Source organism: Eurypyga helias, unplaced genomic scaffold, assembly GCF_000690775.1.
Source record: "Eurypyga helias isolate BGI_N326 unplaced genomic scaffold, ASM69077v1 scaffold40241, whole genome shotgun sequence".
Lineage (NCBI taxonomy): Eukaryota > Metazoa > Chordata > Aves > Eurypygiformes > Eurypygidae > Eurypyga > Eurypyga helias.
In genome coordinates, this window is record NW_010233798.1 from 16,727 (window position 1) to 29,651 (window position 12,925).

General features: G+C 43.8%; 1 protein-coding gene across 1 annotated transcript; it reads right to left on the minus strand.

Annotated features, from left to right (window-relative positions):
* Nucleotides 1-11,104: 11,104 nt before the first annotated feature.
* On the minus strand, nucleotides 11,105-12,920 carry MESDC1 (mesoderm development candidate 1; the record flags this gene model as incomplete). Its single annotated transcript, XM_010161819.1, has 1 exon — nucleotides 11,105-12,920. A coding segment is annotated over one exon (1,038 nt), but the record flags the coding sequence as incomplete, so codon positions are not given.
* Nucleotides 12,921-12,925: the final 5 nt, after the last annotated feature.

Consider the following 12,925-nt stretch of genomic DNA (forward strand, 5'->3'; position numbering starts at 1 on the left):
GCCCAAGTGCCCTTAACAGGTGCTGTGACTCACAGCGCTCGACAAATCCCTTCATTGTCAGAGCTGCTTTTCCTTACGTATCGCCTTAATTCAAACTAGATCTGGAAGCTGACCTATTCTTTTTGACCAACCAATCTTCCACATTCTTCCTTAGTCCTAACATGCGGAGAACCCAAAATCACTTCGCCTTAATTCAAACTAGCTCTGGAAGGGCCTGTTTCTTCCCTGAAAACTGACCTATTCTTTTTGACCAACCAATCTTCCACATTCTTCCTTAGTCCTAACATGCGGAGAACCCAAAATCACTGGCAAGGCCGGATGACAACAAGCATTTACCTTGTTACCGAATACATTCCCATCTAGGTCCCTGCTCTAAGCAGAAGTTCTCAGCTCACTGCTAATCCTGATGCAGATTTTTTTCACTTTAGTAAGTACTCAGTATGTAATAAGCATTTAGTAATTTGGTAGATCCAGCAGCCTGTTTAATGGTTAACTGCCTTTCCAGCAGACTGTCTTCCCAACAGTACTTACTATTCTTTGAAGGCAAGAAACATACCATTTTGTAGAGAAGCGTGTGGGGAAGAAAGGCCAAGTCTCAGGAAGGGGTCCTCTTTGTGTGTGTGTGTTTATCCTGTATACCTCACCTGACCCTTATCTGTCTGAAAGGATCCCTATGGCTACGCCGTTTATTGAGATCAAGGCAAAGTTCCATGTTCTCAGAGTTCATCCGTTAAGACCAATGGTACAAATAGGATGCTAGAGATGAAGACTTTTTGCAGTGAAGAGGATCATGACATAAACTGTACCCCCACTGAAAACTGGAGATGATTTGCTACCCACATCAATGGGTCCTATTTGCACTGAGCACTGGCTGCGTATTTAGGAAAATACCAAAAAAGTAAGCAATGGAAGCATTTGAGAAGAACTAAAGAGAGGGGAGATCACCGTAAAAAGATTGCAGGGCTTTCACCCACAAAAATTTGTGGGTGGCCTTAAAAAGGTTTTTATAAAAACCTGTGTTCCTGAAAATCCCAGTCTCCGATAGTTCAGTTTTTAACTCGCATTACAACCACCCCCCTCACAACACACTAAACCTGCACATCCCAGTTTCGTATCTGCAGGTAGGGACTCACCCTGCAAACTAGAGCTAACTTGGATCGGTTTTGCCAAGCATATTCTAAAAGGCTTTAATTTCCAAATAACCTGGTCTGGAAGAGATAATTCTGTACTCTAGAACGGTGGTAAAATGAAACGGTTTGAAAATAACAGGCTTCAGGCTTGCAAGAGCCCTCAAACACACCACTACAAATGCAACAGCCCTTAAAATTACTAGGTTGAACTTATCATCAATCTGACTTATGCTAAGCACTAGCTTTTCCCCTTAGAAATAAATTTAATATTGTTTCACTCGATCGTTAACCAGTATTACTTAGTTCCAAGGAGGAATTTATATACAGTCGATAGGACTGAAGCACATAAACAAGCTGAGCGCTTTTCTAAATAGAACTGTAGGATGTCAATGCAAATCAACAGCAAAAAGGTATTTTAAAGTGCCGTGAGAAGCAGAATAACTGTGTTACACAGCGTCTGCTGAGCAAAAGGGATATTGATTGGTTTGCAGTCCACTCTGCAAACCAAAACAGAGGCTTTCTCTTAGTCTTCTCCCCAACGATTAAAAAAAAACCCCACAACTTTTTTAACATTTTTTTGACATAAAAATACATTTGAACTTATTTTTCAATAGAATACGAACAGAAGCAAAACATGAAGGCAGGCGTTCACGCATCAAGTAGGTTATCAATTTTTTTGGCAGCTGAAATTTTTCAAACACTCTCATTAATTTTGAATTAACGTTCTTGAGGAAGAGGAGTTTTTGAAAGGAAATTGTCCATCTTAGAAATTTTTCCTACAGACGTGGTCTGAACATCCTTTATTGACTTGCCAGGAAGGATTCTCCCTGGACACTAGTAATTCCTGCGAACAGTGGAGAGCAGTCTTACAAGGAAGGACACGCAACGTCTTACGGATCGCAGCCTCAGCCAGATTCCAACACCAGTCGGCAACGCTTCTTCCGTAACTGCGATCGGTCCGTCTCACAAAATCACCCCATCGGGGAGGAAGCTTCTAACAGTAATATCAAATGAATGTAACAATGAAACCTGGGAAAACTGTGGCTAAAACAATACTTTGGGGAAAAGCTTTGTAAAAGGACTTTGTTTCTATCAGATTTACTGGGTTTTAAACGTCTGTTTTACTAAAGCTTCTGAGCACCGTTGTACATCGACAAAGAACCACCCAGGGAGTCTTCTACAGCCCACCGTTACTTTCAAAGGAAAAGGGGAAAAAACCTGCAAAGGCTTTAAAGATGCGAGTGAATTATTTCATCCCCTCACAAGTGCAGCATGTGCTCTCCCTTCTGTAACGACCCAGTACAGAAAACAAGATGTAATTAATGCAACTCCTTTGCCAAATGAGTGGTATCTTATAAAGAATTGGCACATAATGCTGATTTGACCTTTCTTGTCTTAAACAAAACCAAACTTAATACAGAATGTTATAACATACTAATAGGGTCCGTCAACAGATCTCCCCTCCCCCAATATAAATGACTCCAAAGTGCTGGGCCTGTTATCAAAAGGCTACTCAGTGTCCAAAACAGCAATATCGATGCAGCCAGGCATTTCTGTGTACTACGGTACAATCATGTAAGTGAACCAAAGAAGAACATTTGGCCTTTTGTTAGTTGATGTACCAAGACAGAAAAGCACGCCTTTTCTTCTGTTCTACCCCAAGGAACAAATGTGGCTTTAATCACACACAAAGCAAAATGCTCACGCGTTTCAGATGATGACTTAAAAATTTAGGCGTAAAATGAAAGAAAGTGATTTTCATCTAATTATCTTGAAACTGTCCATAATAAGGCAGATAGGTAGGGAATTGGATAAATACATCAAGTAGGGTTTTGTTTACTGCTTTTTTCCCAGTTGGAGAGAAAATTACGATCTTTCTGATAAATAACCTGTGGCAAGAGAAGAAACGTTAAAAGAAACCTCAGGATCCAATATAGAAAAGTTAGAGGAGCATCATCAATAAGTAGATTTTACAGAGCCGTATGAATCCAGATGCTACCTCTCTGTTACTGCACTCAAAGCTGTGGATTAAGACAATGTTAGCAGAACACTACAGCTAATTAAAAGAGAGAAAAATGCCACGTAACGCCCAAATGCTATTCTGTGGGGAAACCGGCACCGTGCTGCTTTAAGCTAGCCACTAACCTACATCTCATGGTATCCAGCTCACCCACCGTCCTCCCCAGCGAAGAAACACCTCATAAATACCTGAAGTCAGATCGCCCTTTCTTCTGAATAACATTACGGCTCTTTGACAAACGGTGTGTGAAACACAGTCCCAGGGAATACGGATTACAGGCAACTCTTTGAGGATTCGGAAAGGATGTGTGCGGTACTGAGGTAGCTGGAATTTGCATACAGAGAGAACAGGTACGTTCCTAACATGAGTGGGACCCTAACTGGCATGAACTATCTTCACCCACGCAGCCTGCGTGAGGATAACATGCACGGCGTACAAAGGGATCTCTGTTCCACATCTGGGTGTTGTACCAGGAGCAGAGGGTGGAGGGAGCGAGGTTAAATCTGTGACTGATGTGAAGGTAAGATGCCAGATGCTGGCATCTGGCAGCCGTGAGAGACAAATGAGGGAGGGCTGGGTCTCTGGCTGCTTGCCAGCCAGAGCGTATGCAAGGATAGCAGGAGCTTATAACCCATACAGAAAGGTCAGGATGATAGGAGCAGAGATTTGGTCTATGTTTGTCCTTCAACTGCAAGCTTCCTAATTTTATAGAGTTTCAGTAAAAGCCTACCACAACATCCTATCATTAATTTTAAAACCACGTGCAAGCAAATGACCAGGGCCACGAAGCACCCGGACATACAGCTCCTACTCAAAATCCGTGGGAGTTAAGCCCCTAAATACTCTTACAGTTCTGACCAAATATTTTATTCTTCCTTAAAACCCCTCACTTTGAGGCAAACCTCTCTTGCTCGTGGCTTATTTCCAGCCCTGTCAGTGCAACTCTTCACGAGGAGCATGAGAGCCTGCAGTGCCCTAACCAGCACCGCCTCTCCGAAGTTCCGCAGATGGCACTCGTCTCTCTGGAGCTTGGACCGCTCGCTTCAACGACTGCTCTTCAGCCTGTTCAGACGCGACCAGCTCCATGTACCACTCCTCTCCTGCAACAGTCACGAGGGAAAGCAAGATTACAGATTCTGAATGAGTTCATGCCTGAAGCCAGTACTAAGGAAACCTCACACTCAGTTTTGCTCACAGACTTTCTTGCAGTGCCTAGGACCACTCTGAGCTTTCTAAAAAAGCGAGTCTTAAATTACGAGCAGAGAAACAATAGCTCACTTCAACATGAAAAAGAACGCACCCAGTATTTTTCCATGCTCTGTAATTTAAAAATAGGCCGACCCATTAGCTTTAAAGCTTCCAAAATATTAAAACTGAAATACAGGGCTTGATTTCCTTTTTTTATTTTAAGCCAGATCCATAGATTTTAAAGTTTCAGGCTAAAGGCTACTTTGAGATGCTAAAAGGGGTGAAAGTTTTGGAACTCTGAATCCAACATTGCCAGAACAGATTGATTCCGTAGTAAAATTTTAAACAGAAAGTAAATTTTTAAGCATCAACAAAATCTGAAGCATTTAAGTAAGACCAGAGCATTAGCTACATGCCAATTCAGAAGTGCTATGGGGCCTATAATTTGTCACACTGCACATATACCTGACTTTTCTCACTATTTTTCCCCATAGTGTGCATGTTCAGAATGCAAACGGGGGCCAAAGTACACCCGAACAGCATGCCTACCGATTTGAGATGCTTCCTGTATTTGATGTGAACCAGACAGAATCAATACATACTGAAAACATTGACTAGGAAAGGACTTTTTTTTTTTTTTCTTCACTCTGTACATCAAAAACATAACCATGGAGGGCAGAATTACTGTCTTGACCATTTGGGGACTGATGCCAACAAGTGTGATGATTAGCGGGACGTTGACTCCCAGTGTTTCCCCAGCACTTTCGGCATGAACTGGAGGAACACCTTGTACACGTTATGAAAGAGAAGGTCCCCTCGGTTCATCAACGCCACTATGCCCAAAAGGCACTGCTCTTTTGAGAAACATTTCTAGGCTAAATGTTTGCCTAAATTTCAACCAAATGAAGCCTCAAAATTGCCAAGATCCAAAGTTCAACCGGACCTGGCCTGGCTCCGCTGCCGACGCTCAGCACTGACGCGGGCCCTGTGAAACGCAGGCCCTGTGAACTCCTCCGACCGGATGGGCTGAGGAGTGAAGCACCCCAAAGAGCAGGGGAACAAAAGCAGTCCCAAACCCCCGCACCATGAGCCCACCCTGCCACAGTACAGGCACCCAGTGCCAAGAGCATGACCTGTGAACAACTTAAAGGCTCCATGATGTCGAGGGAGAGCCCAGCGTCAAATCTCTCCTCCTCCCTGGCTCACCTCAAGGAGACAGGAGCTACCGCAGGGACTCCCACTCATCCCAAGGCTGGTTTAACTAACTCAGGGATACAAGCGTCACACAGCAGCCCAGCATACCACTGAACCACACCCTTGTTTCCAGTTGTTTCCAGCAATCCCACATTATTTCCAGCAATCCTAACTGCCACTGCAGTCTATGACCACTGTGGCGCTTCCATCCGAAGTCCAGATCCCATAAGAAATGCTACTGCAGGATTCAGGGCCACATTCTGTGCTTTTCAGGTTTTTCTATTTTTAGACTAAATAAAAGTTCAGGTTCCTTCTGCCCAAACCAATGTGGAGAAAAACTGCTGAGTTAAAATCCTGGTAGGTAAGTCAAACTCCGCCAAAACCCGACTACTCTGAGGCGTCTCATACTTACAGTCACTTCACCTCAAACTAATTTGGTTTTAAAACTCAAGTTAAGCAAGTTGTTAGTAATCACTTTTCAAGTATTTATTTATTTTGTTGGGGGAGGAAGGGAAGGAGGAGAGAAAAATCAAGCTATTTAGCTTTCCAAGTATTTAACATAAAACCCAAAAGAGCTCCATCTGGCAACCAGCAGGATTTCTAAATAATCTAAATAGTATCTACATAAGATCCAGGCTGTCTATGGAGTAAGACAACTTCAACTTTTACAGCCACAAGCATCCTTTATTAACATAAAAGGAAATTATAAAAAATTAAGTTAGAACAGGAACAAGAGTCTGGCAAACTGACAAAAGACCCCAGGAATCCCTAAGTGCTGCTTTTGACTTTGTTGGAATACAGCATCATACACTGTGTGGTTCCAAAATAAAACAAACCAAAAAAACCCTCTTAGGTTCAAAGGACTCTAGTACAACAAAAACGGTTCTAGGAAAAGATTCAGACTAATGAAAATCAATACATGATTCCTCGCTTTGCAACACATGATGACCCTCCCATTTTCACATGGTCTGTGGAAAATACTAATATTACACAGGCTTCTTTGAGTCATGGATGAGGCCCTTCGCATCCATAGATGTCAGTCTTCATTAAGAAGATGAATCAGAACACTACTGCTAATTATGTTAATTAAATACACCTTTGAACCACTTTTATATAATAATTCATAATTCCCAAGTAAATAAACACCTCCCCGAGTACACAGTATTTAATTTTCCAGGTTATTCATACAAAGGGTGTGGCCTACTTCACAGCCAGCCTGTAATTTTTTGGTCCGTCTGTGAATGACCCAAACCTGGCAGCGGCTTGGTGTCCTACGTGGAATATTTTAATGGTCCTGATGCCCCTGTCAAGTTGCCACTAGGATTTTCTGGTCAAAAAGTCAGAGAGTCCAAAAATACCCCACGTTGCTATGGTCCTGTGAGGATAAGGCAACCTTGAAGTCCTGCGCTTTCGCTATCTCCGAGCTCCAGAAAGAGAGTTTCTATCTTTATCCTTGCCCATATGGCACCTTTCACAGGCAGCAGGAACAAAGAACTAAAACGTACCGGTCCCCAACCATCTGCTTCTGCTTGTAAAGTCTAGAAGGAGCCTGATAGGGACGAAAGAAAGAAAAAAAACCCTCAAAACCTCTTCATTTCCCACCAGACTGTTGTGGCACGTACACGTTTTTGCCTGTGCTTCTTACATATGTATCTTAGGGCAACCCAGAGGCCCTTGGTACCCTACGGCGATACAGCTGCCAGACGCAGCGCATCCCAGCTGCTCCTACCCCACACCTTCATTCACACGCATCTAACAGCCTGGAATGAAAGGTTGCGTTGTTTGAGATTTGCTTTATTGGATCAGCCTCTGTTTTATCTCGAACAGGAACATTCCTGTGGGTTTAATAGGAGGTATTACCCTACTGATCTTCTCGGGTTCCACCTCCTTTCCCATCAGCCACATCCCCTCGTGCTGCAAGGCTGCGTACACCATGTGTTGGCTCGACCCCTTCTGTCTCTGACAGAAGTTTGGCCAAAAAGAGCAGATTTTCTGCTACTTTGATCATTTCCTGTGGTAAAAAGTGAAGGGAATTATCTGACCCATGGTCTTTTTCTTTTTTTTTTTTTCTCCTTAGTTTTGAAAAATAACATGGATTTACATTTGCAAATTCCCTTAAACAGTGTACTTGCTTTTAAATAGCATTTTGCTCCTAGTTTACTGGTTGTCTTACAGAACTTAATGATTTTTAGAATCAGAAAACACATTGCTCCCACCCCAAATTCCAAGACACAACTGCTGTATTGAACCAATAACGAACTTCACTATAATGAAGCAGCAACCAAAAGGTAATAGCAAATTCACAGACAATACATAAGTGACAACTTCTTCCCTGTTAAAAAATTCTTACAGTTAAAAAATAAGCTTAATTCTCTTTTGGTGGGGATAGTGTTATTTTTGGCTACAAACATGCATTGCATAATGTGTTCAGAAATAAATTAACCCTTTAATAAAAGGCGCTATTAGAGTAGATCTATGACATAGGTGATGAGCACCCTGAAACACTTAAGTTTTCTTTTGTCAAAAGGTTCCAGGCCAGAAACCACACCTCATGCCTGCCTGAGCCCACATTGAAACAGTGACATTACCTGCTGACCTAAATGGCGCAAGCGTTTGGGTGACAAGGGCTTAACTTATGACGCCAAGTGATAATCAGTGACCTCGATGTGGCCTGCAACTGCAACCTGAAAACTAATCCATCATGTACTTTTTCTGTCCCAGAAAGTACAAAGTAAAGGAACAACAGGAATAGACCTCCTGAAACAATGCCTTATATCAGAATTAATATTCTGGGGGTATACAATCCACATAAATTGTCACAGTGTACATTAAGTCTTTCTAAATGTGGCATTTAAAATTCACACTTAGTAGTGGAAACACACGTTTTCAGCTCAGGAAATGCCACAATGTGGAGATGTGTGTACACAGACTTTTTCCTGTCAGTCATTTACTCAGTGCATAAAAACTTGTTTGCATTAAAATCTTTTAAAAAAACAAACAAACCAAAACACTTTGCTGCGCTAATTATATGGATAGCACTGATTTTGACATATACTCTCTTGAGCACAGGCCTGGGCACACATGGCTCCCTTTGTGCGAGTTCTACTCTGGAAAGAAACAGTTGAACATTTTAAAGTGTTAAAATTACCTTTCTTTTAAAATGTTACAGTAAGCTACTTTAGTAAATTTACTCTTTGTGAATCTGTGTATATATATACGTATTATAATTTTTTTAATCAGCCTGCTAACTAAAATCATGGCCTGGCTACATTTCACATATTATTCTATAAAACTGAATCCCCCCAAAACCCCACACACCTCAAAAGCAAAGGGAGATCTACAGCAGTTTGTTTTCCTTCAGTGTTATAATAGAAGATACATACTTATTTATAGATACACGCAGGTACTTCAAGATATAACCAGAAATGAATCTGCAGTTTCCTTGCTAAAGCAAAAATTGCACTAAACCACTTAAAACAAAATTTTACCACAACAAAAACCAGCACTATCATCACTAATAACTTATCGCCTTTCATGTGCAGAGGTAATAAGGAAGCTGCACTGTGATCCATATAACCCCGATAACGGATAAATGAATCAAAAAGAATCTAATTGGTTTTGGCCTTGACGAACTCATTAAGTAGAAACATCAAAAGAGCCGGTGGGATGTTACTTTTTGTCAGACGTGCTGCAGAGCTGCCCCTCAGAACCCTCTGGGTTGTACTGGAAGCTGGCCTCACAGGTGTGGGTCACAGTCACTTAAAAGAACCCGAGCCGAAGGATGGCGCCCCGGTACCTGTGCCCCCTGCACGTCCCGCACTAAGCTCCGAGCCATCTAGGATCCACGCAAAGGAAGGGTGGAGCCAGTTCCTCGCCTCCTGTCTGCAGCCACAGAAGATAGCACATCCTGAAAGCATTACGTCTGCTACAATCCCTTTTTCCTCCTTCCCCTCAGCGCAACTGCGGGAAAGAAGGAAGGGTAGATTGGGCCGGTATCTCGGCTCCCGTGCTGCAAGGGAGGGAGGCATAAAGGATAGTCGAGCAGATCACCAGACACAGGACCTCCCTGTAGACAGCCTTGGCCTCCTATGAATCCCTCCGGGGTCCCACAGCTGTTCCTGCCATCCAGATGGGAACACGTGTGTGCACACACGTGTGAGAGCCTCCAAGGAAATACCTGAGGAGGCACCTAACGCAAAGTTAGAACAGCACGCTTATGTATTTATTCATTCACAAAAAACCAGTGAGAGGACTTTACGCTACGCCGCACAGATGCGGACATCCATGCCTCTGCAGCAGGTACGGATGGGGTTACGCTGCACCGGAGGCAAGGCAGTGAGAAAATCATACCCCAGAGCAATGCAGCTTGGACTGACTTTTCACAAAGTCCTAATCATACAACTCACCCTACTTAGGAAAGTTTCATTTAAAAATAAACAAAACCTGGTACTGGGGTCCACTGTAATAAGGAATTATTTTATTCTAACCCTGAAGATAAGGATATATAAGCTTAGCTTGTATCACCTTCAATAGGATGTTATTTGTCCACTACACAGGAATATTTCAGTCCCCTTTGAAATGAAGTAAAAGCATCATGTGCAAGAGAAACAATAATGCTATAAAAGGAAGGCCTTTCACTGCTCCAGGACTGTTCCATATCCAAACCCCAAAGGTTCACTTCTTCAAAGGAATAAATAGGACAGTACTTGTACAGTAAGGGCTTCAACCATGGTAACAACATTTTTAAGGTACATTCTCCAACAGCTTTTAACTGTGGTTGATTTGCATACCTATTAAAAAAAACCCAATCCAGTGCTGCGATGGAGCTGGGCAGACGAACAAAGCCTCCCTGCCAGGCGACCTGCTCATGGAACGACTACAGAAGGCAACAGACCCCACAGGTCCACAGACCAGGCTGAGAGATCATCACTGCAGTCGTGGCAAGTACTGCAGCGTACCCTAAGGCCCCCTCACAGCTCCCAAGGAATTAAGCCAGAGCGGACCGAGTAACTTTCCCCGTTACCTGCAACACCACACGAGAACTGCTCTGACAGCAACCTGCCGCGAGGCCTCCAACACAGACCCCCGCGGAGTCCAAGGGCCCGGTCCAGCAACCCTAAGCAGACACACGGAACAAGCAGGGCTCTCCGAGGTAAAGATTTCCAAGAAATCCCTAATAAATGCATATGGAAGCTCACCAGTTTAACAGAGATGGCCCACATCCGCAAGAGTTAAAACACACCAACTTCCCAGTAACGCAGAGCGCCGGCACAGCCCAAGCCCCGCCGCAGCAAGCGCCGGCACTCTGCAGCTCCAGCAACCCCGGCGCCGGCAGCACTGTCCAGCCTTCCACAAATGCAACTACAGAGCATCTCTGTCAGAGGCGTCCTGAGGAGGAGGGGTGGTACTGCGGGAGGGACGGTATTTATAAAAATAAAGGAACTGAACTGCAGCCTGTATGCTGCTGTCTAGAACTACAGTTACATTCGTACCACCCATTCCCTGGGGAAAATGACATACAATGCAAACAGGCCTAGCTGGTCAAGTATTAAGAGATTCACAGAAAGGCATCTGAGAAACATAACATTTTAATAGATGAAATAAATACTCCAGTACATGCAAGATAAAAACTGACATTGGAAAAAAAAAAATTAAAAATCACTTTTGTTATAGTGTAATTTGTTTGTTTGTTTAAACACTCACAGTAGCTTTTCCCCCAGTTTGGAAATCAACACATGGAAAACATCATCACAACCTCCAGTCCTTCCACTCCTACACACCAAATGCACTTCTAACCTAACACTTGATGCAAAATTAAAAAAAAAAAAAGTCATACAAAACAAAACCAAACAAAATAGTAGCTACATCCATCATCTATGTGTTGTTGGGTTTTTTTCATTTTTTTTAAATGAGTGAGAACTGAGGTAACCTTTTTCCTGCACAACCGAACAGTAAAATTTAGAAGGGAAGTTTCGGAAGACAAGACAAGACAAACTTTAAAAACCGCACCCAGCGCGATTAAAGCTTTTTTTTTTCCTCCTTTTTTTTTTTTTAAAGATACCCCCACCTCCCACATATAAAAAAACCTCTTAAACAGTTATTACCATTTGTGTGAAGACCTTGTTGAATAAAGGAAAATTTATCTGCAGATACTTTCTTGAATTTAAAGTAAAATAAAAAGGAGCCCAAACTGGCTACGTATAGTTTGAATACGTTCTGCTGCTTCACCACATGAAATCAAAGGATGGGGCTCACCCAAGCAAATTCTTTGGTATACAAAAACAGGGGAGAGGAGGTGGGATATTATTTTCCTTTAGCAATGACTGGGATCTAAACAGAAGATACGGGGGTTAATTCACAGAATTGGAGTTCACTGGCGGTAAAGTCCTGGGTGAAGATCTTTCTCTTAGTGCCTGAGATAACAGGTTGCAACCATCTGAGACAGCGCAAGCTGAGTTCCTCAACCTTTCCCTGTATTCGCTCATTTTGGTGCTACTTTCGGGGTGTTGGGCTATATCCCTGAGGCATTGGGTCAGGAGCACACAAGCAGATACCACACTCATGGCTCCTCCTAGGATGGCAGTTTGCACAGCTTTGCCCTCTGGATTAATGGTGGCAGCTTTACCCAAAAACTGGGGCTCAGTGGCAAAGCCCACCAGAGCGTAGACAGACTGCACCAAAGGTCCGCTGAACAAGACGCATCGGTTCCTGGTCAGCTCGCTGGGTGAAGTCTTGACCTCCTTGACGCATGCCAAGAGGGCAGAGGCGCTGGTGCTCATACATTTGACACTGAGTTTGAACTGCTCCTTAGCAAATTTATCCTTGGACTTCTCACTGGCCAGCACGCAGGCATCCGTCAGGAATTTCAAGTTCTTGGACATGTTCTGAGAAACCTCCAGCAGGAGCTGAGGGCTCATATCTGCCAAAGGGGTGGTCTTCAAGACCCCGCAGCCGTGCTCCACCTCATGCCTACATCGGGTCACCTTGTAGCGATCCACCAAGCCAGGCATGGCAGGCTGGGCCCCCGGAGTCTCCACCGCAGCCAGGTAGGCAGCGTGCGCGGAGCATTCGGTCAGGGAGACCACCAGCTCCCCCATCTCCATCAGGCTTTCCCCCACCTCCCCGAAGCGTCCCATGTTGAGCTGGCTCTGGACGTCATGGGTCAGGATGGAGAGTCCTTTGGTCCTGGCAATGATCGTGTCCCTGCACTTCTCGAAGGACTCACCGAAGACAGAGAGGCTCTCCGTGTTCACCGGCCTGGTCTCGCTCGACAGCAGCAGCAGATCAGCCACCAGTTGCATCTTGATCTTGCAGTGGTCGCAGACAGAGATGAGCTTCTTCCGCTGCAGGGAACTGCTGCTGGGGATGCCGCCGCCAGACGCCTCGCTGCTGG